This window comes from Carassius gibelio, chromosome A1 (assembly GCF_023724105.1).
Source record: "Carassius gibelio isolate Cgi1373 ecotype wild population from Czech Republic chromosome A1, carGib1.2-hapl.c, whole genome shotgun sequence".
Classification (NCBI taxonomy): domain Eukaryota; kingdom Metazoa; phylum Chordata; class Actinopteri; order Cypriniformes; family Cyprinidae; genus Carassius; species Carassius gibelio.
The window spans coordinates 25,808,198-25,834,213 of NC_068371.1; the positions used below are offsets into that span (position 1 = coordinate 25,808,198).

Genomic DNA, 26,016 nt, shown 5'->3' on the forward strand with positions numbered 1-26,016 from the left:
GTTCTTTAGAATAACTTTGCACTTCTTGCATATACTTTGTTTTACAATCATCTGCTAGAAACTACAGAGACTACTGACCTGATCTCTGAATCAGTATGTAACATTGACTATTTATTTAGCGAAACCGAAATAAATATCATATTAAATTATTTCTGCATTCATGAGCAAAGCATGACTTTACCACCAAAACATCCATACACCCTCCCTAAACGATTCCCTTTTTTTAAAAATAAAGTGATGCACATGGTAAGTAAGTTCCAACTTCTGAACAGAGTGCCGATGGCCTCTCCACCTTGCTTCTAGCATTGAGGCCAAAAGCTGGAGAAACTCATAAAGGGCCCCCAGTGGACCAAACACCAGCCAAAGGAAGCATGGCATGCCAAGATTTCCTCAGTACTGTTTTAAAAGATGGAGAAGCTGTTCATAAATACTTCACAGCTTTTCACACCTCTGAAAAGCATTTTACATTTAGGCACAGCCAAGCACAGTTTTTCATTCGGTCTCTGTCTCGACGAATGAGTAGTGACACACTGGAGAAAATATTAACTCAGTCTTTCCACAGTGCTCTCTTATTTTCACAGTCAAGCGAGCTGCTTTGTCCTCCCACTTATGTTTTTCACTAAATGATTTTAGAATAATTAATGGTCTGAGTAATTTTTAATTTTTTTTTTATCTGTTGTGTACCTTGTTAAACCCGAATTCGAAAAAGCAAGTTTTGATTGGCATTGATGAAATTTCTGAATGTATTTTTTCATAAATAGGCATACAAAAATGTAGCTTTGGTGCCTTGCAAAAAGTGATTGTAAATAAGGACAGTGAGAGTTTGAGGTAATTTATGTGGGTGATTTGGAGATGCTCAGGGGACAGGCTGTCAGCAGCTCTACTCACAACAACACCCTGAAGGATGGAAGGACATTTGGTTTTGGCCTTGATTTATTGCTGCAGAAAGTCTTTTTTATTCATTGGCGTGTCTCTCTCGCAGTTAAATGCGACGGTTCACGTTTGCTTTTTCAGTTTTGTTGGTGTTGCTTGCTGTTGTTTTTCTCCCACTAGTTCTGAAAATAGTTCCTCGTTGAGTCACAGAAAGACAGTTTCCCCATCCTCTTGCTAATGATCATAAGTGACATACAGTGAGAAATATGGAGCTGTATTTTAAGATTAAGAGTCAAAGAGTCCTCGATAGCATTGCGAGTCCCACTGGTTACATAACCGCCAATCCTGCCTCATATAAGTTGCCTTGCATTTAGTTAACTGTAAATCGTACCACTCTGCATGTGAACCCTGCCCTGGTGAAAACTCATTCTTCCTGCTTCCTCTCTTATTCATTCATTCTGCATACACCTGAGGCAGTAGCGGCCCACTTCCAAACTGATCAGGCATTGTGCTTCCCTCCATTGCCCTCTCTCTCTCGCTCTCCCTCTCTCCACTCACCCCATGTAGAATTGGTCTTTCTCTGAAGCCTGCTTTATCATTCATCGCTCCATTCCCAAGCCTCATCAACAAAGCGATCCACCTCCCATGATCTCGCCCACCTTTAGCTGTTTTAGCACTCGCGAGACAACGGAGGGAAAGAAAATGAGGGAAAAAACCTAACAGCCAATTTACATTCTTTGTCAGCTGAGAGAACTAGACGCGTTTTTACTTTGCACTTGGCGCATTTGTATTCTAATAGCCTGGATGTGTTCCATACACATGCATGATTGTTCCCGAATACCCTGCGGCTCTTAGATCCATGCGTGCCCATAAATGTATTTTTCTTTTTTAGATTATTTATTCATCCACACTAGTTCCAGTTTCAGATGAATCCAACTTTCCAATTAACAAAAAAAGAATCTGATACAGAGGTGAGAAACTTGTCACTAGCATATTCGTTTCTCGTTTACGATGCCGAAAGTTAATAGAGTAGCCTGCTCAAAAGAGAGTCGGCGAGCAGCTCAATCAGATCAGCAGGGGGTGGCTGTCTTTCTGTCAGAGAAGTCAATACCACCCACTCTTCCGTGACCCCCTGCTTGGGCTAAGGCCAGAGTGCTGGACATCGGCTGCTCCATGAACTGGCTCACCCAGCGGGTATCTAATTTAATGAGAGAAAGAGAGAGAGAGAGAGGACCAGTTAGAAAGATATAGAGTGAGTTTGGAGCATGAGCTTAAGGAATGTTATAAGCCAATTACTGCTCAAATACTTTAATGAAACTCTCTCACACCTCAACTCTTCTATACACTCTCTCATTAGCGTTCCATGTCATTGGAGCTCTTTTGTCGTATATTGTTACAGCGAGCTGGAGAGCTTTATCTGCTCGTTTCAGGAATACAAGAGAAAGCCTACATTTCCAGATAACAAGCACACATAAGAAACGTTACACACGCAAGTAAACACACACAAATACACCAGCACAGAGAGAAGGAGAATGATTTATGTGGGGAGGTTGTGTGTGCGTGCTCTGGGGGCATGAAGAGACCCAGTGGGGGTTGTTGGCAGGTCTAAATTACCTTTATTAGAGCCAACGTCTGCAGCTAACACTGCTGTTACTCAGAGAGAGGATCAGCCTGTCCCCTCAGAGCAGCCCACCTCAGTACAGCTACCACACACACCTACATACAACGACTCATATGCAGTATCTCCTATGAGATTTTCATAATAATGCAAGACAAAACCATCTAATGATATGACAAATCACAGGGACATCACAATTACCACTAGATTAAGGCTGTATATAGCATTGTAGTTAAATTGTTCAGCCAAACATGAAAATATGTTTTTTTTTCACTGTCATGTTGATTCAAACTTGCTGCAAAATGAATAACCTACCTATTCCTCCATTACAACTATGAAGCAGAATTAGTTTGTCAACCCCTTGACATTTCGCTGTATATCCTCTCAGTTTACAACTAAACTGGTTCCCGATATAAGGATCAGTCCCCATTATGGCTTAGTTCCTACAGTATCCTACATATTGTACACTATCCTGTATGACCTTTCCAAGCATGCTCTTTAGATGAATCACCAGAGAAACAAATCATGCTCAAATGGGTGCTGATTCACCAAGGTCGTCATTCTGCCCACAGGGACCGTTTGCAGAATCCGTGAAAGAACGTTTGGCAAAGCCACTCTGAAATGTAGCCAGTTGTGTTTCTAGCCACACCTGAGCTGAACCCCGTGTCACAGATATACAGACTAAGTGTGATTTCTGAACCCTTGGATTTCACACACGGTTTGGTAAGAACATTCAGACATTCCAGGAACAAGTGAAAAGAGACAGCCAAAGCAGCTGTTTAAACAGATTACTCCGCAGCACAGCCACACAGTCTTTCCAGTCACTAAAACCAAATTCATCAGCTGAGGCTACTCTGGTTTCTATATTTTATTGTTTTAACTTAAATACTTGATGAATGAATTGGTATTGTCACTTGACACAAAACAATGACTGTATAAAGAGTTCCTCTGAGTAATGCACAAACAAATTAATTCAAGACATGTAGCTATTTATTCTTCTTCAAAAAAAAGGTCATTATAGAGGGTAGATTACGTAACATCTCTCTGATTAGCTTCTTTATTTTTTTTTGACAATGTTTATTAGAGTTTATTTTTAAAATTGCCTTGTAGCTATAATTGCGACTGACTTTTCTTCACTACTGTGACATATTTCCATTTGAAACAGCTTTTCAGGGGCGGGAAAGTAGAGGGGTTCTTGATTTTTGTCCATTGGGAATTGACTGGATTGTTAGTTTACTGTCTCTTGTTAATTTATGCGATTGTTTTATGTGAGTGACAGGTTGCTGGAGGAGAGGGCGCTAAAACTCGTCGGGCCATAAGACAGTTTTATTGTCCTGTGCCTGTGTACACATCATCAAGGAAGCGATGTTGTTGCGAGGGGCTATTGACTTTGATTTTTATTAAAGATTAGAGATTATGAAGAAAAAAATAATGATGTGCATGAATAATTTAAAATAAATACTGCAGGATTCCATTAAAACAATATATAAAAAAATATTTTATTGGCTTTAGTGGCTTTGTGAATAGTTTTTTTCTTGGGGTGTTTACAGTGGGAAGTATCACCATTACTTTTGCTGATAATTTAATTATTAATCTTTAGCATGTAACTTCTCCCACTTATTTTATGATGCTTGAATATATGTAGATATTACATGGCTTAAGTACAAGATGTCCTGTTACTTTTCAAAGGGATTAAACTACAATTATCCTGGCAGACAATAAAGATCCCCAGACATTGAAGGAGGGTCCGAAGTCATATACAGGAGCCAGAATATCATAGAAACTTGGGGGTGAAGGTGACTTGGGCCAGCATCATCATAGCAGCTCATTTACAGGGGCAAACTTTTTTTTATATTGATTGCATTACAGGGTTTCCACTTCATTGCATCCTGTTGCTTCATTCTTCATTCTCTCTCCACAGCCATGCATCTCTTTGGATTGAATTGGCAGCTTCAAGAGACTGAGGGCTATGCTTTTGAGAACGGCCAGGTCAAATCTGACACCACGGCAACCAACGCAGTTACTGCCCTGTCTACCGAGAACAGTAAGGGTCAAACGCACACATACCCACTCACGCACTGATGCATAATATGGCACTGGCACAATCTGTTCAAGCCCCTTCACCAGCATGAAACACATTTGCATTTAGTAAACAGACTGGAGAACACACACACAGTAATAGGCTAAAGAAAATTACCAAACAGACTCACTCCTACACAACTACACCTCTAGGACCCTCCGCTATGAAGACCCGCACTCCCTTAAATAAACATAACTCGAGCTAAACAAACACCCCCACACCCCCAGTCACAAACACTCCCACACACAAATGGAAATCACACACTCCAAAACCATTTTCTTTGCACCATGCCATCTTTCCTGGCACTCGGATGTGCGTTTCAGTGATCTGTGATGAGTATAAATCTCAAATAAGTGTTTGTGAGAGGAACAGGCTTACATTCCTCAGCATTTAGACGCTAGTCTTACGATAGCAGAGCGGCTGCTTTGATGTGTCGGCTGACACGGCTGTTGCAGACATGTCTGGGAAACACGAAGATTAGCCAAAAAGCACATTTAGGTGAAAATAATGAGTTCAAAGAATAGTGTGTTTTAATGGGAGAACATGAGAGGGCTGTGTGTGTGCAGAATGCACAATAAATGAGTTTGTGAGATTGTCTGGGCCTTTCAAGCCATGAAGCCAAATAGTGACAATTGTGAAATGCCCTGGCATTCTACCCAGAATCTCTCTTTCTTTATCTTTCTCTCTTGAAAGTAGGATTCACTCTGTCCTTAATATTAACTGTCACACAAACCTACTGACCAGTGAAATGGAGTGCCATTTTTACAAGCACTCAGAAACACACGTCGGCTATGCTCAAAAAGCAACTGAAATGGCTGTCAGTCATGTTTTACATTGCTAATTTCAGCTCCATTCATGCTTAGTTTGGTTAGAAATGGAAAAACAAACGGACTTAAACTTTCAGCACTATTTCTGGACTATTATTTCTCTCAACAAAAAAAATCTGCAAATTTAAAAAAAAAAAAATTGAAAAAGAAAATATGTAGAGTAGAAACTTGGGTCTGTGTATTGGTTGTTGAAAGGATTTTGCAATGAACTTAAAGGAGCTGGTTTAAATCGACTAAAAGATTCAAGAGTTCTTGAATAAGAATTGCACTTGAGGCAAAGTGACATAAGATTTTTTTCTGATAAATTAATGAAAAAATATCTTCCACCAGAGGAAGAAAAATAACCTTGTTTTCCTTATGAATTAAGTTACATTTTCTTTCCCATTGGCAGGTGTTTGTTCTTGCTTAAAAAAATATATATATTATAATAATAATAATAATATCAGAAAACAAAACTTCTCATCTTACATTATTTTATTTCTCAAGTGGATCGTGTCATACAGTGCAATTGTGTTTTATTCATGTAGAGTTTCAGTTTTTTTTTTTTTAAGATCCTGATCCTGTCACTGTATTTTCTCCAGATCCGCTCTCATCAGTTTTGTGGTCTGCTCATGACCCAGATGCTGCGTTCTATGCTCAGTTAAAAATTGAAAGCCTTTGTCGGTTAATTAAGATTTGCCGGAAGAACTTGCACTTCGAATTGTTTATTAAATAACATTGTCAATTGTGAAAAGACATGACAGTGTTATAGAAGTCACTGTCTTTGATGTTTACTGTCACTATGGTTTCTGCTGTGAGAATTGCTGTGAGGGCTGATTTCGGTTATTCGTTCATTCAGACAGTATTCAGTTCACTTCTGTGAGCTGTACGGGGTCCTGAACACCTGTTGAGATAAAATGGTGCAAGTAAATATGGCTATCAGTCCCAAACATTGACTGCCACTGATGCACAGTACATGCATCACACAAAAGAAAGTGCTAACTTAACAAATACATTCACTGATACATGCCTGCCAGAGATTGTATTAAGTCTGTCTGCACTAAAATTCACAGGACAAGTCACACACTCGTAACACACAGAAAGTTAGGTCAAACCTCTGGTGGTGAGTTTCATCTGAATTAGAAATAAAACATGAAAAATGTAACAGAAATGTTATTTATTTAAATATATGTTCTATTTTTAATCTCCATAGTCAAGTGGCAGAGCACCTTGAGGGCATTCTGTCTGCCTTTGCTGGCACATTTACATATTTTAAAAGGTTTTTAAATATTATAAATTTTAAATAAAATGCAACATTGGAGTTCCCGTTGTAAAAACTCCATTAGTTTTCTCCAAAGGGAAAGTCATTGTTTTTAATGCTAACTTAAAAAAACTTTAAATTCAGACCTGTTGTGAGCTCCGAGTTGATGGTATATGCTTTTTTTAAGCCATCTGTTCTCATTATTTTAGCTTATTTTTAAAATAATCATATACAGATGTAATACAAATGTATATATGCACATTTTGTTATAAAAAAAAAACATAGTTTGATATTTCACCATCTTTTAAAATTAGAGTGTCATTTCCAATGCCTCATGGGATTGTAGTTCTTTCCTTCATTAAAGCCATTATGTACACAGTTCAATACCGCTGTCTTTTGCCCTATTTGCTTCAACTCAAAGTTTGTAATTTTGTAATTCACCTTATAGCTGGCTGGCTTGTTACATGGCGTGTAATGCTTTAACAAAGCATAAAAAAAATAATAATTAAAAAAAAAATCCCTATGGGAAAAATGAATAGAAAAAAATACCAGGACCAAGGCTGCTGAAAAAGTGGGCGGGCACTAATGCACACTACATACATCTGTGCTTTACAGGAACCAGTGAGATTTCTCTGTGGGCAGAGCAAAGTGGTGGCAGATTAAGAGAAGAGCTCACATTAAAATTCAAGAGATGCTTTTGGTTTGTCAACTCAGTGTAAGGCACTTATGATTAACAGCATATGCTAAATACCAAAAACAATGAGAAATAAATAACCTCACAGTAACAGACGCTATCGGTTTCTCCCACCCACCAGCAGGTGTATTCCCACAAGGTCTCCCTCACTTAAGTACTAATTCAAGCACTCAGACACGGGGACACACACTCATGCTGTGAAGATGGATGGCCATATGTTTGAAGGCCATTATGATGATGCCCCTTACAGTAATGTGTTTGTTCTTGAGGTGATGGACGTGTCCACGCTTGCAGTGATGGAGCATTAGATTAGGGCATTTCAGCATCAGCTATAAGACATTTTCAGTCTCTATAATGTCTATTTGTCATCAGCAGAGTTAAGAAATTGGATGTGCTTTTATCAATTGGTCATAAATTGTGCTAAATTGATTGTGATGCAGTTCTATAGGCGTCTGTGGCTGTTAAGTTATACAGCAAGTGGAAGTCATTCATCTCCCCCTAAGCAGCAGTGACACAATCAGGTTACATTTATTTGAGCAGAATTTGCATTCAGCGTAGTCAGTCTTTCCTAGCGCTAGCCCCCACCTCGCTTTTTTCCCTTTCTCATTGAAAGAAATAAAAATGTGTATGCCACTGGGTGCAGGGGAATGTTAATGCGTTAACAGGGCAGGAGAATTTGCTATGGCAGAAGCTTCCAGCGGTGGGTCTGTTGTCTGCTGTGAGGGCCAAACAGGAGAAGAAGGGGGGTCCTGTAGAAGAGCAGCTATTAATGAAGCCATCAGCAATGTGAACAATCACACAGCTTACTCTCAATCAATACAGACACCAGCTAACACCCACACCTCCTTCAGTTAATCTTGATCCGTGTGCATGCCCACCAACACCACCACAGCTCTCTGCGAAGGACGTCACATACACACACACACACACAGCAGAGCAAAAATTGCAGTGGGTATAGAAACGAATGACCCTCCCCTGTAAAATCATCACATTTTGTTGCTTTGCAGCCTGAAATCAAGATGGACACAGTTTGTGTTATATACAGCTGTATTTACTCAGTGCAACATATAACATCCAAGTGAAAGATATAACACCAACATGTCAGAAAAGAAAAATTACAAATTAAAAACCAGAAGGAGCTGGGTCAGTATTTTGTTGATCCAACTTTTGCTTTTATTACAGCCTTTAGTCTGCGTCTTTCACGTGATTTTAATTCTGATATGCTGATTTGACAATCAAGAAACATTTATTACTATTATCAATGTTCAAAACACTTGTGCTGCTTAATATTTCTGATATTTATTTTTTTATCAAGTGAATATTTAAAAGAACAGTGTTTATTTTAAATCTTTTGTAACAATGTATTTGCCTTTAAGGTCACTATTGATGAATTAATACATCCTTACCCAATGCAAGTATTTTATATATATATATACTTTTGAAAGGTAGTGTTTTTTTTCTTCAATAACTGAAAAAAATAAAAATAATAAAAATAAAAAATATATATATATATATATATATATATATATATATATATATATATATATATTAGGGCTGTCAAAAATAGCGCGTTAACAACGTTAATTAGTTGTTTGTTGTTAATTACGTAAATTTTTTTAACGCATTTCACGCATGTGCAGTGTGACAAATTATTCAGGTCAGGAAAGTCTCGTCGATCTCTGAATTCTCAAGATAGTAACAGCGATGAGCTGTCGAAAATATCGATCCTAAAGTATTGTGGCAGAGCAAATGAACACCTCCCAAAAACAAGAGTGCCCAGAGTGCAGAGGGCGCATGTTTGTGTTTCTGAGTTCATTCTTTCGAGTTTCTCTATGCATAATTTCATAGATATGTGGCTATATTTAACCACTGGTTCACCTAAAACTCTTACACGATCTGTAGTTAAATGGCACTTTGATATAGTGCTCAGGTAAATTTGATCTAAGTAAATGTTGAACTTTTGAAATTCAGAAAAAAAGAACCACATATTGATGAATCAATACATGAAAATTATATATCTGTGTTCTGTTATTTATCTTTTGGTATGCATTTCAGAAAAAAAAAAATGGTTAGGATTCAGGTGTAATTGCAAATAGTGATTAATCCTGATTAATCCACTGAAAATTCTGATTAATTTGATTAAAAATTCGAATCATTTGACAGCCCTAATATATATATATATATATATATATATATATATATATATATATATATATATATATATATATATATATATATATATATATATATATTGATGAATCCTTCTGTAATGAGAATGTCCCACAGAAAATGTCCCACAGAAAATCATGTCATGGGGTCTTTAATTCAGCAATATGACAATTGTCAATGTGGATTTTCCTCTATAAATAAGAATGAACCGAATCTAACTGCTGTATAATTATAAATATAGACTAACCACAACCTCTGTCTGTAAATGGCTTACAGAATTTTTTTTATTAAGAACATTTTTGACATATTTAGCTCCTTCATGAACCATTTATCCTCACAAGGATGTCCCCACTAGATGGTTTTGCCAGGTTTTGATGTGTTTCTAGTGAGATTTTCAGACATTTCATGCCCACAAGGATATAAAAGCTGCCCACACACAGAGACACATGAATAGAAGCACAGCAAATCCACACAGATGCATATCCTTACTGACAGACTGAACAGGCAGCACATGCTGCAAAGTTTGACTTACATACCTGCTGTAGACCCTTTGAAATAAGTGCACACACTCATTTGTCTGTCTCTTCTTCTCCAGTGAAGAAAAAGCGAGTAATAACTGAGGGTGCTGCTGCTGTCATCTGCAGTTCACCTTTCTTTGAGAGACAGCTGACCTAAAAGCACTCACTCCATAAAAGAGCTTCAAGTGCTCTTTGTACCTCCTTGTGTGTGTGTGTGTGTGTGTGTGTGTGTGTGTGTGTGTGTGTGTGCGTGCGTGTGTGTGTGTGTGTGTGTGTGTTCAAAGCAGGGACAATAGCCTCAGTGCAGTTTCTTTCCTAAATGACAGGATGTGCTTTAGATTGCCTCTCTCAATTCAGAGGTGCATGTGTTTGTATGTGACTAGGACTGTAGGGAATGTCATTAGCATATGAGGTCTTGCTGTTTTTTTAAGAGATTGATTTCCGTAAACATTGAAAAATGAAAGTAGACCAGTCGTTTTAATTTTCAGAAAATTCTTTTTGACTCACTGACTGCTTTGTATTCAAGCACACACCCTTCAGAGACTCCATCGACCTCACGCAGATGTAAGGAAGCTGTAGGCTTGCACTTAAAACTGACTTTTATCCCACTTTGTATCCCTGGTTGCCTGGAAGTAGAACCTAACATTGCATTCAGCAATGTTTGCATTTAGCAATGTTTCATAGGGTCTTAATTATGTGCTGCACCATTCTCAAACAACTCATCTGAGCCGCTCTGTATTCAGTCCCACAGCAGCAAATAAGAGAGCCGAGCATGATATTCTCTTACACTCTCTTAATGAATATACTTCTCCTAATGCACACGCAGACACTCTTCCAAAGGCCTCAGTGAATTAAAAACTGCTCAAGTGACTTTTCCGAGACACTTGGCAAAATCGCACGTGTAATGTTAATGTCTCTCAGTGCCCAACAGAAATGGTGAGAGTGAGAGAGAAAGTGGGCTGATGACAATGAAAGCATATGGAGGGAGTGTTGTGAAGAGAGTGAATAATAGGTATTTAGTGAGAGAGGCAGAAACAAGTTAATTAAAGGGAAATCAAGGATAGGTGTAGGGCAGAGTGATCAGTCAAAAAAAAAAAGTGATTTGATTGTCATTGGTTTAGCCTCATGCTGTTAATACCCTGTCAATACAAGGTACAAAATGCCCCTTAATGGAAAAGTTCAGTTCTGTCTGTAATGGGCATTTTAGTCATTTTGTCAATGGGAGTTCTTGACAGCACTTATAGAAATAAACGTATTACTTGGTTCTGATTTTTAATGTGACATGTCAAGTTAAAAATAATTATTTAAAAGACCCTGTCTCAGGTTCCATTCAGCTATGCTTCATCTAGCCGTTTGAAAGTAAGAGTCTTGACTGTTGCAGCTGTGGACTGAAAGTCACCGTGTGTGTGCAGTGTTGAAGCAAATTGATGTCTAATGAGTCATACAGGGAGACACTGACGAAAGTCACACCATACCCAATGACAAAATTAAGAATGAGGGCTCTTTTTGACATGTTTTTGTAAAGTTGCATGACCATGATTGAGTACTCGAGAGTAAATGTTGTCACAGTCAGCTTGTCATTTGTCACTGCTGCAAAAAAATCTACATCTCTCCTTTCTTTTAATTTGTTCAGGATGAAAGCAATAGCCTAAATATTTTTTTTTTTTTTTGTGTCCAGATTATTACTACTAATATTAATTGAAGTAGTTCAGACAAAACATTTAATTCTGGCATAATTATTAGCCCACTTATCATTGTAAACTCGTGTTTTTTTTTGTTTTGTTTTTTAGAACACAGTTAATTTTCCACATAGATCTTTTTCTATACAGATATATTTCATTGCAATTAGGGGCTGTCAAGCAACAAAGATGACCAAAAAAATATGTGGCATATTCTGAAGTCATGAAATAGCTTTATATGAAGAACAAACCAAATATTAATTCACAAAAAAAATTCACCAAATGTCTTGATATAAACTGAGAAGACGAGAATGACAGAATGAGTAAATCATGTGAGATGTTTTGTTGTTTTTGTTGAACTGTTATTTAAAGGGGCAGTGTGTAATTTCTGTGCCAACAACCATATATGTAAAAATAATTACAAAAAAAAAAAACAGAGCCAGAGAAAAGTGTCATTTCTCAGGACACCCGTTCAGTGATATCTGTCAGATAGTAGTGGTACTTTATATGGTACAAAAAAAGATGTGCACACACATATTTAAACAGTAAAAATCAAGACAGTTTGGCAGATTGCATGGCTAAACTGAAGAGAAAAGCTAAAAAAGAGAAAAAGAAAGAGAAGTACAGGGCTATAGGGAGTCTTTGCATCTATCCAAAACAAACCTACTACATCTCTGCGATTCTAATGGGCAAATGCCAATTCAATATCCATGTCCAAGAAAAACTGCGGGCATCCCTGGTGCACAAAGAAACCAAATCTCTTTTTCACTGGCATTCTTTAAGCAAACCATCCCCTTCTTTTTATCCTGTGGACAATACTGTTGATCAGAGCTTCACAGATGGCTTCTCTCGTTTGCTCTGTAGAGCATTTAGGGCCACAGGCGTGCTCACATTAAAACTAACAGTCAGCAAGTCCTCTCTAATTACTCTTTCATTCACTCCAATATGCTTTTTATGTAGCCGGCTGACTGCATTAGCAACACGCGTGTGGTTAGTGCCCGCGTGCTATGGAATTACGCAATAATAATTAGTGCAATATTAATGGCAGCTGCTCTACATTAGCTAGCATATGAGCATAGCCTATTCTCCTTCTCCCATTACTGCTCCATTCCGCACTGTTGCCTTGTAACATGTTGTGAGGGGTTGGAATATGCCGAGGCTTCTGTCGTGAGTTCATTGTGCGCTTGTGTGTGTAATTTCTAGACATTAGCTTTCCAGCTTGTTAAAGGAAGAGCTGTGAAGTCAAATAGCTTCACTTATACTTTACTTATGATATTACAGCAGTTGGCACTTTTGGAAAACAGTGGCTTGCCAGTTCCCATTATGTATCCCAATCTTAATAAATTCAGCTATACTGTATATATCAGTTTTTTTCTAAAATCTCTTCAAGGTCCCTTTAATATCAGGAAATGAATATGCCCAAGGTATGCTGAAGGGTTGTGTTTTGCCAGGGAAACTCACTGCTTAACATCCATAGTATGATATATCATTGTAGAAACTAAGAGTACTGTTGTAAACAGTTGCCATATTTGTTCTCTGTTGTTTTGTTTTATTCACAGATGTTTGGTTCAATCCAGGTTTTTATTAATTTTATTTTTATTTTATTTTTTTTGATTACTACAGTGCATTCACATGTGCACTCTTCAGAAACTGGGCTCTTTCATTGTCTTGACAAACTAAAATCTGTCAAATGAAATATGTATTAATATGAAATGACTGATATAGATTGTTCTGCATGTTTGCTTGCATAATCTGTCCACAAGTCAAGATCATATGTTCGTTGGAGCTGAAGTTTTAGGAAAACAACGAATCGTTGAACTATGTTGCTAACAGTGAAACTCGTGACCATAGTTGGCTAACAATGCTTTTGATAAACATAGCCTGGAGTATAATTATATAAAATGTATTTTATTCTTTACTGTTGGCTGAGTAATTCACTGTGATTTTTAACTTGGGAGTAAGGGGCCAGAAAGAGTTGCCTTAAAGATGCTAATTAAATGCTGTATGAAGTGATTTAACGATTTCTGAAATCAGATTATTCTGGTACACCTCATGAATGTTTGATCACACTTGAGGCTATAGCAAGAATCACAATTGCATTGGCACACAAACATTTATTATTATATTTTTTTTTTCAGATGGTGTTTATGAGATTCACTCAAGCACACCATCTGTGTTTCAGGTTCCGTTTGAACACATAGATTGTTGCTTAATACCTTTATAGAACATAGTGACTGTGATGTGAGAAGGTTACTGTTTTGTTAGTTGTAGTTCCTGCTGCTGGTCGTTCTAATGTTATTGGTTTCCTGCCATATACTAGCCATAACGCTTACATGATCACAAATTGAATCTATTGCCTGTAAACAAGACATTTTTGAGGAACAAGATGAATAATTATTAATGCATGAATCAAACTTCCTTGCAATGCCAAACATTTCATGATTCAACATGGTTTTCCACACATCTCGTTTTTCATCTTGCGTACATTCGACCACAGTATCTCAGAGGGCCGAATCACGTGTGATGAAAATAAATAACTTCTACTTCAAGTAGGTATTAGCATAAATATGGTTTGTCTGTCTCCTACAAATGTCATCTTCCTGTATCTCTCTCTCTAGGAGTTTACTTTCAAGAGAATAACACCATAGACACAGGTGAGCTGGATGTGGGCCGTAGAGCAGTACAGGATGTCCCTCCAGGAACTTTTTGGCGCTCTCAGCTCTTCATTGACCAGCCACAGTCCCTCAAGTTCAACATCTCCGTCCAGAGAGGTGCCCTGGTGGGAGTCTACGGCCGGAAAGGCCTGCCGCCCACACACACTCAGGTATCAGAGACATTTTTAGTTGCTGTTCTTGAAATTAAGGTCACACTTTATTTTAGGGTCCAATTCTCACTATTAACTAATCATTAACTATGACTTTTGCCTTAATTAACTCCTTATTTGCTCCTTATTAATAGTTTATAAGGTAGTTGTTAAGTTTAGGGTATTGGGTAGGATTATGGATGTCATGCATTATATGTGCTTTATAAGCACTAATAAACAGTCAATATGTTAATAATAGACATGCTAATAAGCTCTAGTTATTAGTGTGAATTGGAACCTATACTAAAGTGTTACCGAAATTAATATTCCACTTTAAACAAAAAATTTATATATTGGTTTGATGATGCCTTCTCAAATGTTACAGACCAAGGGACTTGAGATTTTCTCTAGAACATTTAATCGTAGTTATTGTTGTCAATATTAGCACATTAATGCATGCAATATATATATTTTTTTTTTTCAGTTTAACATGCAATTAATGCAGGGCGGAGCTAGGGTTGGCCCTCCCCCACTCACAACTGCTGCTTCTGTCTTTTTTTTTTTTCTTGACAAGAACTAATTTTTCTGTCCTGATACACATTATACTGTGCTCAACTGTTTTCACTGTTATACACTAGCGGGTGCTATTACACATCTTCTGAATGAGTACATAACCTCCGGAACAAAAACACACATAAACAGGATAGAGAAACGAGCGATCTCTAATGTAAACAGATGCATATTAAAAATAATGCGATCATCAGCAATAGACAGCATATAAATGAAAACTGCATAATGCTACAGAGTAAAATATTGATCCAGGAAGTGGTGTATGGCTGTGCAAGCTTTAGAGGTATTGATGGGAGCGATTGACTGGATTTATGCTTTGATAATCGTACTGAATATTTTCCAGATGTAGTTTTAGATTAAAATGTGTTGATTAAAAAAAGAATGCTTTAAGCTAGAATACTTTTTTTTTTTTAGTAGAAGTAGATGCTCTGATCTCTATTGTGGTGTTTTGCATATTTAAATATTGATACAGAAAAAAATACTTGAGTGAAAATCATCAAAATTTGCTGGCGGTGGCTGGTAACTTTTTTTTTTCAAAAACGTTATTGATGAAAGAGTTAAAGCAGCCAAAATAACCTAATAACCCATCTGCTGTGACATCTGTGACATCTGAACAAAAGAAATAAAGGCAAAATCAATAACTTTTGTAGCTTTAAGGATTCATCTATATTTCATTTAGCATTAAGTGTTTGACAGCTTAAAAGGTTTAGCATTGTGATGTTTGATGCTTATTTCATTAGTAAGAAACACCACTCAAAATTTTCAGGAAACTTGTTTTCTTCTGCATTTTCACTGACCCCAGGGGTCTGTTGGGTTTAGATGATCTCTACGGGTAACAAATGACAATTGAAAATAGCACCCTTGTGTTTTTTTCCAATACCCATAATGCTAATTCAAGAAGAATTGAGCAGTCTTTTATAGGATGATTGTTTTCACATTGGTAATTCTCATAATTTCCATTTTATAATTACAGTCATAGTTTTCAGTGTAACCAGATGTAATAAATACCACGACACCCACTGTTCAAATTACTGTCGTGCTTTTAGATGAGGCTCACAGATCTGCTACAAAAAGCAGACAGCAAACTTTACTCAAAAGACCGTCACTTGTCACACTTTCAAACCTGACTTTCAAAGCTACACGGTACAGCCCGACAATCCCCATTCAGTTTCCATTTGCAGTCTCTCCAATCTCCAATCTCTCTTAACTTTGATTAAAAACTGGCCTTTCGCAAATCAATTATTTTCCTTGTCCTGTTTCTTTCTTCTTGCTAAGCAACATCAGTGCCTAGGCTTCTTCAAGGGTGCGTCACAAAACCTGTAAATGCTTAATAGAGGTAATTGGCAGTGGAGGCCTCCACAATAAGAGTCAATAGCACTGACCCAGTGCTTTAATTGCCATAATGAATCAATATGTTTCTTAAAGGCTGAATAAAGGATAGGTTGAAGTTCTATTGACAGATAGAGGCGTGGAGACTTATGTTTCCCCACTGATCGAAACGTCTTCTCATTTTGTCAGACATAGTCTTGTAATTTCTTGCTCACTTATTCTTCTTTTCTCTCTCTTGTGTCATTCTCCAAAGGGTCTCTTAGGAAACAAATATATTTTTAATGCACTGTAAATTGAGAACAGTATGTTAAACTCATCAGAGGCCTTGACTCAAACTCACTGTTTGGGAGCAGCTTGTTAAAGTGACAAAAAAAAAAATCATAAAAATAACATTGTGACAAGGCATTTCTAAAATGTAAAGCATCTTTTTAAAGAGCTTCCTCCTTTCATTCAGAAAGAGGATACCAGAGTGCAAGCAGCCTCTTGATTCCAAACACATTCATTACATCACTGGCAATATATTCGCAAACATCAGTCTCTTGCAAGTTATATGTAATAGAGCCACATGCTCTTCAGAAACAATTCTTTGACTTTGTATTGTATAACACATCAGACTTCAGATATACTGCAGTTATGTTCAGATCAAATGGGGGTCTGCAGTGAAAATGAGCTGTTACTGCACTGTGTTCTGATCTCTCTGTGATTAAACTGGGATTTAATTTGTTGTGTGTGTGTGTGTGTGTGTGTGTACAGTACGACTTTGTGGAGCTGTTGGATGGCAGCCGTCTGATAGCTAAAGAGAAGCGTGGACTGGTGGAGGTGGAAGGAGCAGCCAGAAAGGCCCGTTCAGTTAACATTCATGAGGCAGAGTTCATCCGCTACCTGGACTCAGGCACCTGGCACCTGGCCTTTTACAATGACGGCAAAAACCCTGAGCAGGTCTCCTACAACACCATCATCATCGGTAAATGATGAATATACATATATCATATTATGTTGCTTTTTATACATGTTTTTATTATATATAGTACTGTGCAAAAGTCTTAGACCATTAGGAAGTGAATCAACAAAAAAATAGTTTTTAGCCAGTCATCTCTATCTTTTGCCGTAGTGTCAAATATGAGTTTACATTTCCAAACAACATGGTTGAAGAAAATCTATTTTTGAGAGTATCATCACTTTACAGCATTTTTACACGAGTGCTTTTCACATTAGCTTTGTAGGAAGGTTTCTTTAAGTGTCTTGGAGATGTTGCCACAATTCATCTTGATTTAGTCTGCCTCAGTTTTTTCTGATTCTTCACATCATTCCAGATAACAGTGCTCAGTGAACGCAAAATCAGATCTCTGTGTGATCACTGGCTCCTGGCAGACTCGCTGTGCACACAGAAACCTCACTGGACTGGGAATGTGTGTAAATGTAAACTGATATTTCCAACTGAAACAGTATAGCAACAGATAGAAACAACCATTTTTGTTGATAAAAATACTAATGGCCTAAGACTTTTGCATAGTACTGTATCATGACACAAAATCAATTAGTTTTGTTAAGAATCTGCTTGAGTTTTTTATCACTTTTCAAATTTGTAACATGTTAACTTGCCCCCAGTGAAACACAAGATGCTCTTTGAAAATTCTCAAATAATTCTGGATCACACGATCATCAGGTTTTACACAAACTTCATAATAAGAATTCTTAAGTATTGAGCATAAAGGAGGCATGCAAACTACTAAGACATTGTTAATTTGATGTGCTGCATAACATTATTTTATAGGAAAACACGGTGTACAATATAAACTTCTAAAACTTTGAGGTAAGTCAGATTTAGAAAGAATGAAAGAAGTTAGCAGTAAAGACATTTAGAATTAAACTAAATATTTATATTTCAAATAAATGTTCCTTGTCATTTTCTATTCGTCAAAGAATCCTGTAAAAAAAATATATCATGGTATAAAAAAAAAAATAAAAACAACAAAATAATAACTATAACTGAACACCAAAAATAAGTGAGAACAACTGAGCAACAAATCAGCATAATATGATTTCTGAAGGATCAACTGATAATGACTGGAGTAATGGCTGCTGAAGATTCAGCTTTACCTTCACAGGAATAACTTTTTAAAAAGTTATTTTAAGAGTAACAATACTTCACAGTATTATTGTTTTTACTTTTTCTAAACAGATGCAGCCTTGGTGATCGTAAAGAACTTCTTTCAAATCCATAAAAAAAATAATAATAATATTTTTCTTAATTTTTTATTAGGCTCAGTGTGAATATTTGTATGAACAGAGAGAGATAAAGAGAAGCGTGTGACCCTATCTGTTCACAGATGAGTGTGTATAATGATGGTGAGAGATGTTATCGATCTATGTTTTAAGTGGCTAGTGGGCTGCAGCTGATTCGAAGTGTTGCCTGATGACCTGCAGGACCTTTCCTCTCTCCATTTCTCTCCCACCTTTTTTCACCTTCTCTTTCCCCTCTTTTCTCACCTCATTCATGAACTCATAAAAACAGGCTTTGTGATCAAATTCGATCACAAAGACTAGAACATGAAAAATGATCAGTAGGACTGCAGCCAGCGCCCTCTTTTAAAAATGGGTTGATTATGCTTCGATGAGTAAAAAGTTAACCTTTTGAAAATTAAAATTCATTATATCTCTGTAGAGCGAGATAATATGGTCCTTCAGTGGGGATGTCTGAGAGCTCTGCTAAACGCTTCAGTGGTTGTAATAACAGCGGGCTGCTGGTGACAAGAGACTGGTGCAGCTCATTACCTTGTCAGAATTGACTTAGACACCAATGAGCTGCTGCTTTTAATGAAAGTATGGACAGGTGATGTCACAATCATTGACGTCACCTTAAGCCGAGTTCAGACTGCAGGATTTCAGCCCCGATTTTGGCTTGCCGACAGTTTTTGAGAACTCGCTGACGATTGGCCAAAATCACAGGCAAATCGGTGCTCGTTCACGCGAGTGACAATCACGCAGTGTGAATGAGCAAAGAAGCGATCTGAGAGAATCGATTAAAAATCCCGCTGTGTGAAAAGTGTTCTGAAAAGTGTTCTGAAAAGTGGCTGTCGGTCATCACCACACCGGTGATGACCGACAGCCAATGAGGGAGCAAGTGTGTCTGGTTGTGAAATGTAATTTGCGTGCCAGACAGAGTTGTCGACGATTCTTCCTATTGTAGAGTCATGCAGTGTGAACACAGCAGCAACTGAATGCTGCCTAAGATAGTCGTGCAGTGTGAAAAGAACAGTGACCCTACTACTTTGAAAATCGTACAGTCTGAATTCAACTTTAGCAAGACACGCAGCAAGAGAGTGGAGGGAATGTTACTGTATGTCCATCAATTTACACTGTAATGATGCTTGCAAACTCACGTTGTGCTGTTTTAAAATATAACACGGAAAACAGATGTTTTCTCATGCTGAGAGATAAACATATGTATGTAAGAAAATATCATATATAGTGTTAAAAAAATAAATGACACCGCAGATGAAAATAGCCCTATTATCTGTTTTTGTTTAAGCTCCATAAGATGAGGCATGTTTGAAACTTTCTCTTGCCATTTCACTGTCAGGATCTGTTTTTTAGCGAAAGGATAGCATTTAATGAATTTGCTTCAAAAAAAAAAGTAATATATCAATACATACTTTCTTGGTTTTAATAATTGTATTGTGTGATAACTGTGTTATAAAAGCAATAAGGTACTTGTGGGGTGCTTACATGATATATCATACTTGAAGTCCTTGCATTAGTAGTGAGGACTCATTCTGCATTGTTTCGCCATTAAGTGACGATAAATGACTATATATTCAATGTGCCATTGAATCATTCAGTCTTAGAATTCATTCAAAAACTCTGATTCATTCAGGAATTAATTAACGACTGTGTGCTCAGAGAGACAGCTTTGTTTGTGTACCTTAATGTGCTGATGTCTTTGTGTATTGTGTGTGCACGCATCAGGTTTTGTTTACATTGTGGGGACCAGCTGCAGTTGACACCATGCTTATTCATGCTAAATAATGTCTTTATGAACATTGTCTTGTCATTTAACCCTGAATCTAAAATTTATAATCATCATTATTTACCATAATAAAACAAAATACAATGGAAAGTCCCCACTATGACAAAAAAAAAAAAAAAACATTATGTGTGTTTTAATGGCCATCCAGCAGTGTAAAGAAGACTCTGAGCAGAGCGTCTGGCTGCTAATTGGTGGTAATAATGCTCTGATTGGTTCATTAAGGCAGAGTAAGCTTAGATGCAGGTTTTTGTTAATCACGCATCTGGCACTCCTTTAATTAAAGATGGGGGGGGTTGAATGTCTGCTAATTTCCACAGACTGTCTCCTCAATTAGTGCTTTTCTCACTCTCCTTTCCTCTCTCGCCACCTTTCTTTTTGTGACTCACACTTTCATTCTTTCCCCCCAGATACCCTCACGGAGTGTCCACACAATTGCCATGGTAACGGAGACTGTCGCTCGGGAACATGCCATTGTTTCCCAGGGTTCCTTGGGCCTGATTGCTCACGAGGTATGCTTCTCTATGCTCTCACGTGCATGCATACACACACACGGTCACACATGACTCTCCAGAGAAATAAACAACCAATGTCACTATTCATAATTGGTTTCAGATTATGGACGCTTTTGATGAGACTCAATTCCCAAGCCTGAATGGCTTCTTATTATCCGGAGGAAGCAACAATTAGTTTTTATTTCCATGGTATTTTTATTGTATTTGTTTTGTTTATATATCTGGTTATACTTTAAGAGTTAATACAGTAAAAGATCTATAAAGAAATCGCTTGAAAACTTCACCTGTTGAATGATATGATTGTCATAAACTTAGGGCTGTGCAAAAAAATCTCGTCAGTAAAGGCGCTCCTGAGATTAGTAGTATATCTCCAGCACATGCATTCACATTAGGGTTGCCAGGTTTTCACAACAAATCCTGCTCAGTTGCTTCTCAAAACTAGTCCAATAGAGTTCCCTATTAAAAATTGCATTCTGGGGGATAAAATACAAGTTTTTTTTGGCAGGGTTGGCAACGCTGGTTCAGTTGGAGCGGCATTTACTACACCTAGCCGTTGGTCAAATTGCCTGCGATTTTGAAATCGATTTAGTGTAGATTGTCAGTGAACTACGGCTCTGTGTAGTAAATGCCAACCACTGTTGCCAAGTCTGCGGTTGTTTTTCTTCTCCGTGGGTCGAAGCGACTCCAATCCCAATAACATGATATTAAGCCCCTAAAATGCGAATTTTACCAAGGGAACCCCGCCAAAAAATGTGTATTTTATCGCCCGGAATGAAACGCAATTGGGCAGGTTTTGTTGTGAAACCTGGCAACCCCCGAACTCACGTTTCTGTGTATATACTACTACTCACAGGAGCACCATTACTGACAAGATGCACGTGAAAATCGCATTAGATTTTTTTGCACAGCCCTACATAAACTAACTTTTATCTTATTTCCCCAATTGCTTTTTGTTTTTCTTTTCAAAGCCGCTTGTCCAGTGCTGTGCAGTGGCAATGGGCAGTACTCCAGGGGGCGCTGTCTTTGTTACAGTGGCTGGAAAGGGACAGAGTGTGACGTTCCTAGCAACCAGTGCGTCGATATTCACTGCAGCGGACACGGAATCTGCATTATGGGCACCTGCACCTGCAACACGGGCTATAAAGGAGACAACTGTGAAGAAGGTCAGGGATACAAATCAACCACCATTGTTTTGTGTAGCCAGCTATCCTATCTGCTTACTTCAATATCTCTGCTTCAGTATTTTAAGAAAATATTCACTGATTATTTCTTGTGTCTCTTAAGAGACCATGTTTTCCAACTTCACAGCAAACCCTCCATTCAGTGGTCCGGTGTTAGAAAACAGTTTGTTTGTCAGGCAGAATTTTTCATCTGTTTCCCTCCTTACAGACATCTCCAGCATCTCAAGCCTCAGTTCATAAGAGACCCATCAGAAGCCCTAATGGAAGCATTTATCTAACACTGCTATTTCCAGCGTTCTTGCCATTAAACCCCACTGCATTACACCATCAAAGATGTGCAAGATAATGTGTTATCAACGCGATCGCTGATTACTCATTGGTTCGAGGAGGATTGATTTTTTTTTTTCTAGAAGTGTTTGAAAGCTCCGTCTCTGCGGACACGGTCAGGCTTTTCACCAGACCTGATAAAAAGAGAGAGAGAGAGAGCGCGCAAGTGCAAGAGTGATACAGAAGTGCTTGTTTGGGTGTTTGAGAGAGAGAAAAATCTGTCCAGTTCATATCGCCTTTCAGCATCACTTTGCTTAATGAGGAGCCTAACGCCTTGTCAGTAGCCATCAAAGGGACTCTTCCTCCTGTGACCCTCTTTGATAATTTACTGTCCCGGCAATAATCATTATCCATGAGTTAATAGTTCAATATTCCAGAAACAATTGTCATTCTCCACTTCACAGAGCAAATAATTACATTGATGTCCCCACTGATGTGCAGGTCCCTTACCCATCAGCCTCGTGAGTGGGGAAAAAAGCTAGATTAGAATAGATTTTTCTTCATTAAGACAATTTGCTTTCTGCGTGATGTTTATGCTACCATGACACGGCACACAGATTGTACGGCATGCAGTGCGCTGTTTATTTTTTTTATTTTTACTGTTAGACAAAAAGATTCCATTCCTGCAGCTCGATTGTTATGATTTGGCGCAAACAGCAAAACACATAAATCTTTGTATCCAGAGAGAGACCGGCTAATGCTATTTATGTAGGGAACTTTATTTTCTGGTCATGAATTGGCCTGTTGTCAATCAATGGCAGGATTAAGCCCCATTAACTACCACAGAATCAGATTAATTAAGGGTTACTGAACCTCAGCCCTCTCCCAGGAGTTATTAAGCATAAACACACACACAAACACACCTGCAAATTAGCCCCTCATGGCTTTTGAAAAGGAATGTGTAGCACTGCCCCACTCTGCAAACTCAGCCCCGCTTGCTCCTCAGTCCCCTAAAACTGCTTTCCCATCTGTGGAAAAGCAGTGGACTTCTGCCTATGAGAATAAGAGATGTCTAGCACATGCTTTGAGAGCACATTGAGCAGCACATAGATCATACTTTGCTACATGTACTGTCTGAATCAGTTTATAATGTGTGTGTGTGTTTGTGTGTGTGCTGGAACAGAGTGGGGTTGAGAGCCATATAACGTGAAGCTTATGCTATGCACACTTTGGCATTAGCAAATTATGGATTCCATTAAGATGAGAGAATTTTAACAAGAACGTATTACTGTATAAACATCACATGTTTTTCACATTAACCTACTATTGCACAATGTTCCCTCAGGTTAACAAACTAATTTCATTTACTTTGCAAGCAAACAATGCATTTATGCATAAGAAAGTAAAAACCCAGTACATCCTGGCTTTTTTTTTATGCGACATAATTCATCTGTTAGAGCATAACCATTTTGTTTGTCATTTAAAATGGTATAAATTGTTATATGAGTTGTTGCTGAAATTTGTCTAAAAGCAAGTGCAATAGTAGAATAGATATGGATACAGCAAACAGAATATTGCAGTAATGTTGTGTTTATTTGATGTTGTGTTTGTCTTTTCTATTAAAGTATTAAGTACTGTCTATTTCCTTTTCTTATAAAAGGTTAACATTGTATAAGCATGTTAATAATAAATAAAAAATAATCATTTAAGCTAGGAGTCACTTCTTAGACTTTAATGTAGCGGCAACATTTTTAATTTCATTCCATTACTGCATAGTTTTGCCCTTCATACAAAGTGACCTTAAAAAAGACACCTCTATTTATTATTTCAAAGTCTATTTTTGTTTTTACCAATAAAGTCTTTATGCAAGAAAATTGATAAAAAAAAATTAATGCATTCATTGTAGGGTCAGTATCCTAGGTTATACTTTATCATACATAGTTTTGCTAACCTGCTAACAAAGAGTTTCTGTTTTTTTTTCTTCCCAAAAACACACAGTGGACTGCCTGGACCCATCCTGCTCATCTCACGGAGTGTGCATTCATGGAGAGTGCCACTGCAATCCAGGATGGGGCGGCAACAACTGTGAGATCCTGAAGACCATGTGTCCAGACCAGTGCTCGGGACACGGAACCTACCAGACGGAGAGCGGCACCTGCACCTGTGACACCAACTGGACTGGACAGGATTGCTCCATCGGTACCTATTATACACTTCTACACCCATCTCTTTAATATGTCATTCTTTTCCACTGAATTATCATGCTTTGTTTTATACACTGAATAGCTGCTTATTGTTGTTAAGGGCATTAACAGGCATTAGGCTGTCCTCCTCTCTCTTTAATCTGTCAGCAGACCCTCTGAAGACGCGTTTGAGTCAACCTTAAATACACTATCATTATGAAATATCTCTCAGTCCATCAAAAGCTCAGTGGCAGCTAGTGTGGTATGCGTGTGCACATCTTGTGTTTGTGCAAGTGACGATACTGATCTCCATAATAAGAGCAGTATTGGACTCCTGCTGTTTTAGGACTCACCCATGGTTGGCCTTTTAGTTATACAATGCTATTTTCCCAGCAGCAATCTGTGTCTAATGAAAATACTATTTCACTCAAGAGCCCCACACAGCTATCTCTCTCTCACTCTTGCTTTTTCTCTTTGTCTTTTTTTTTCCCCATCCCTATTCGATGGAGGAAGAACTACAGTACCTGATGTCTTTGTAAACCATTACTTCACTCCCTTCCATTAATTAGACGTACATCTTCAATTAGTGTGGTGCTAATGAATGAAGCGTGCATGCTCCCCCCGTCACGTTGCCGGCTGCAGTGCTGTGCTGTGGTAAATGCTGATAAACGTGTGGGGACGGGTTTTGATAGAATCAACGACTATGCTCCCAAAAAGGCTGATAAAATGAGTAATGCCCTCTTTGTCTTTGATAATGATAGAGTGAGGAAAATTAAATACAGAGGGCGAGATGAAGGCATGTGTCTACAGAAGTCGCATGGCTGTTCACAAATGGTGCCCCCCTCAGAATTTCTTTTTTTTTTTTTTTACCAAAAAATCTGAAATGTTCTTTTTAATTCAAATAATACATATTGGACATGATTTAGCAATATCATTAATATTATTGTTACAAATAATTTTCAAGAATATTGTTGTTAATACATTGGAGAACTTAAAATAAAGAAGTGGCATTTGTTAGTTTAACCTCAGAAATGAATGTATAATTTAACATTTGGTTCATTTATTTTGAACAAACTAAGTTATAATTTTAGTTATACTATAAATAAACTATAATAAAAGGATTCAATTCAAATGATTTAATATATTATGAACAAACATAAATTAGCAATGAATCCTAGTGTATTTATACATTTACAGACGATTAATATACCTAATGCATTGACTTATGTTAATGAATCGAATATAAAAAAACGTTACCGAATCATAATATTAATTATGATAGGTGGTTTGCTTTTTAGTAATTTCAGTTTTACAGATTTATAAAAATACTTTGAGAATCTTTGTATTAAACTAACCCTTCTTATAATTATATAAAGAGCTAAGATGGTTAAAAATGTCTCCATACGTTTCGCCTAGGAAGACACCAAATAAGGCAGAAATGGC

The 26,016-nt window shown here is 37.6% G+C and overlaps 1 protein-coding gene across 6 annotated transcripts in view; it reads left to right on the plus strand.

Annotated features, from left to right (window-relative positions):
- The window catches only part of LOC128016610 (teneurin-3), a 281,615-nt gene that overhangs the window by 200,384 nt on the left and 55,215 nt on the right, over positions 1 to 26,016 (plus strand). For all 6 annotated transcript variants that reach the window (XM_052601266.1, XM_052601257.1, XM_052601279.1 and 3 more), the window contains 6 exons: positions 4,413 to 4,535; positions 14,317 to 14,522; positions 17,154 to 17,364; positions 20,838 to 20,939; positions 21,911 to 22,105; positions 24,389 to 24,589. In XM_052601266.1, the coding sequence (XP_052457226.1) occupies positions 4,413 to 4,535; positions 14,317 to 14,522; positions 17,154 to 17,364; positions 20,838 to 20,939; positions 21,911 to 22,105; positions 24,389 to 24,589 (1,038 nt within the window). The remainder of the gene's footprint in view (positions 1 to 4,412; positions 4,536 to 14,316; positions 14,523 to 17,153; positions 17,365 to 20,837; positions 20,940 to 21,910; positions 22,106 to 24,388; positions 24,590 to 26,016) is intronic.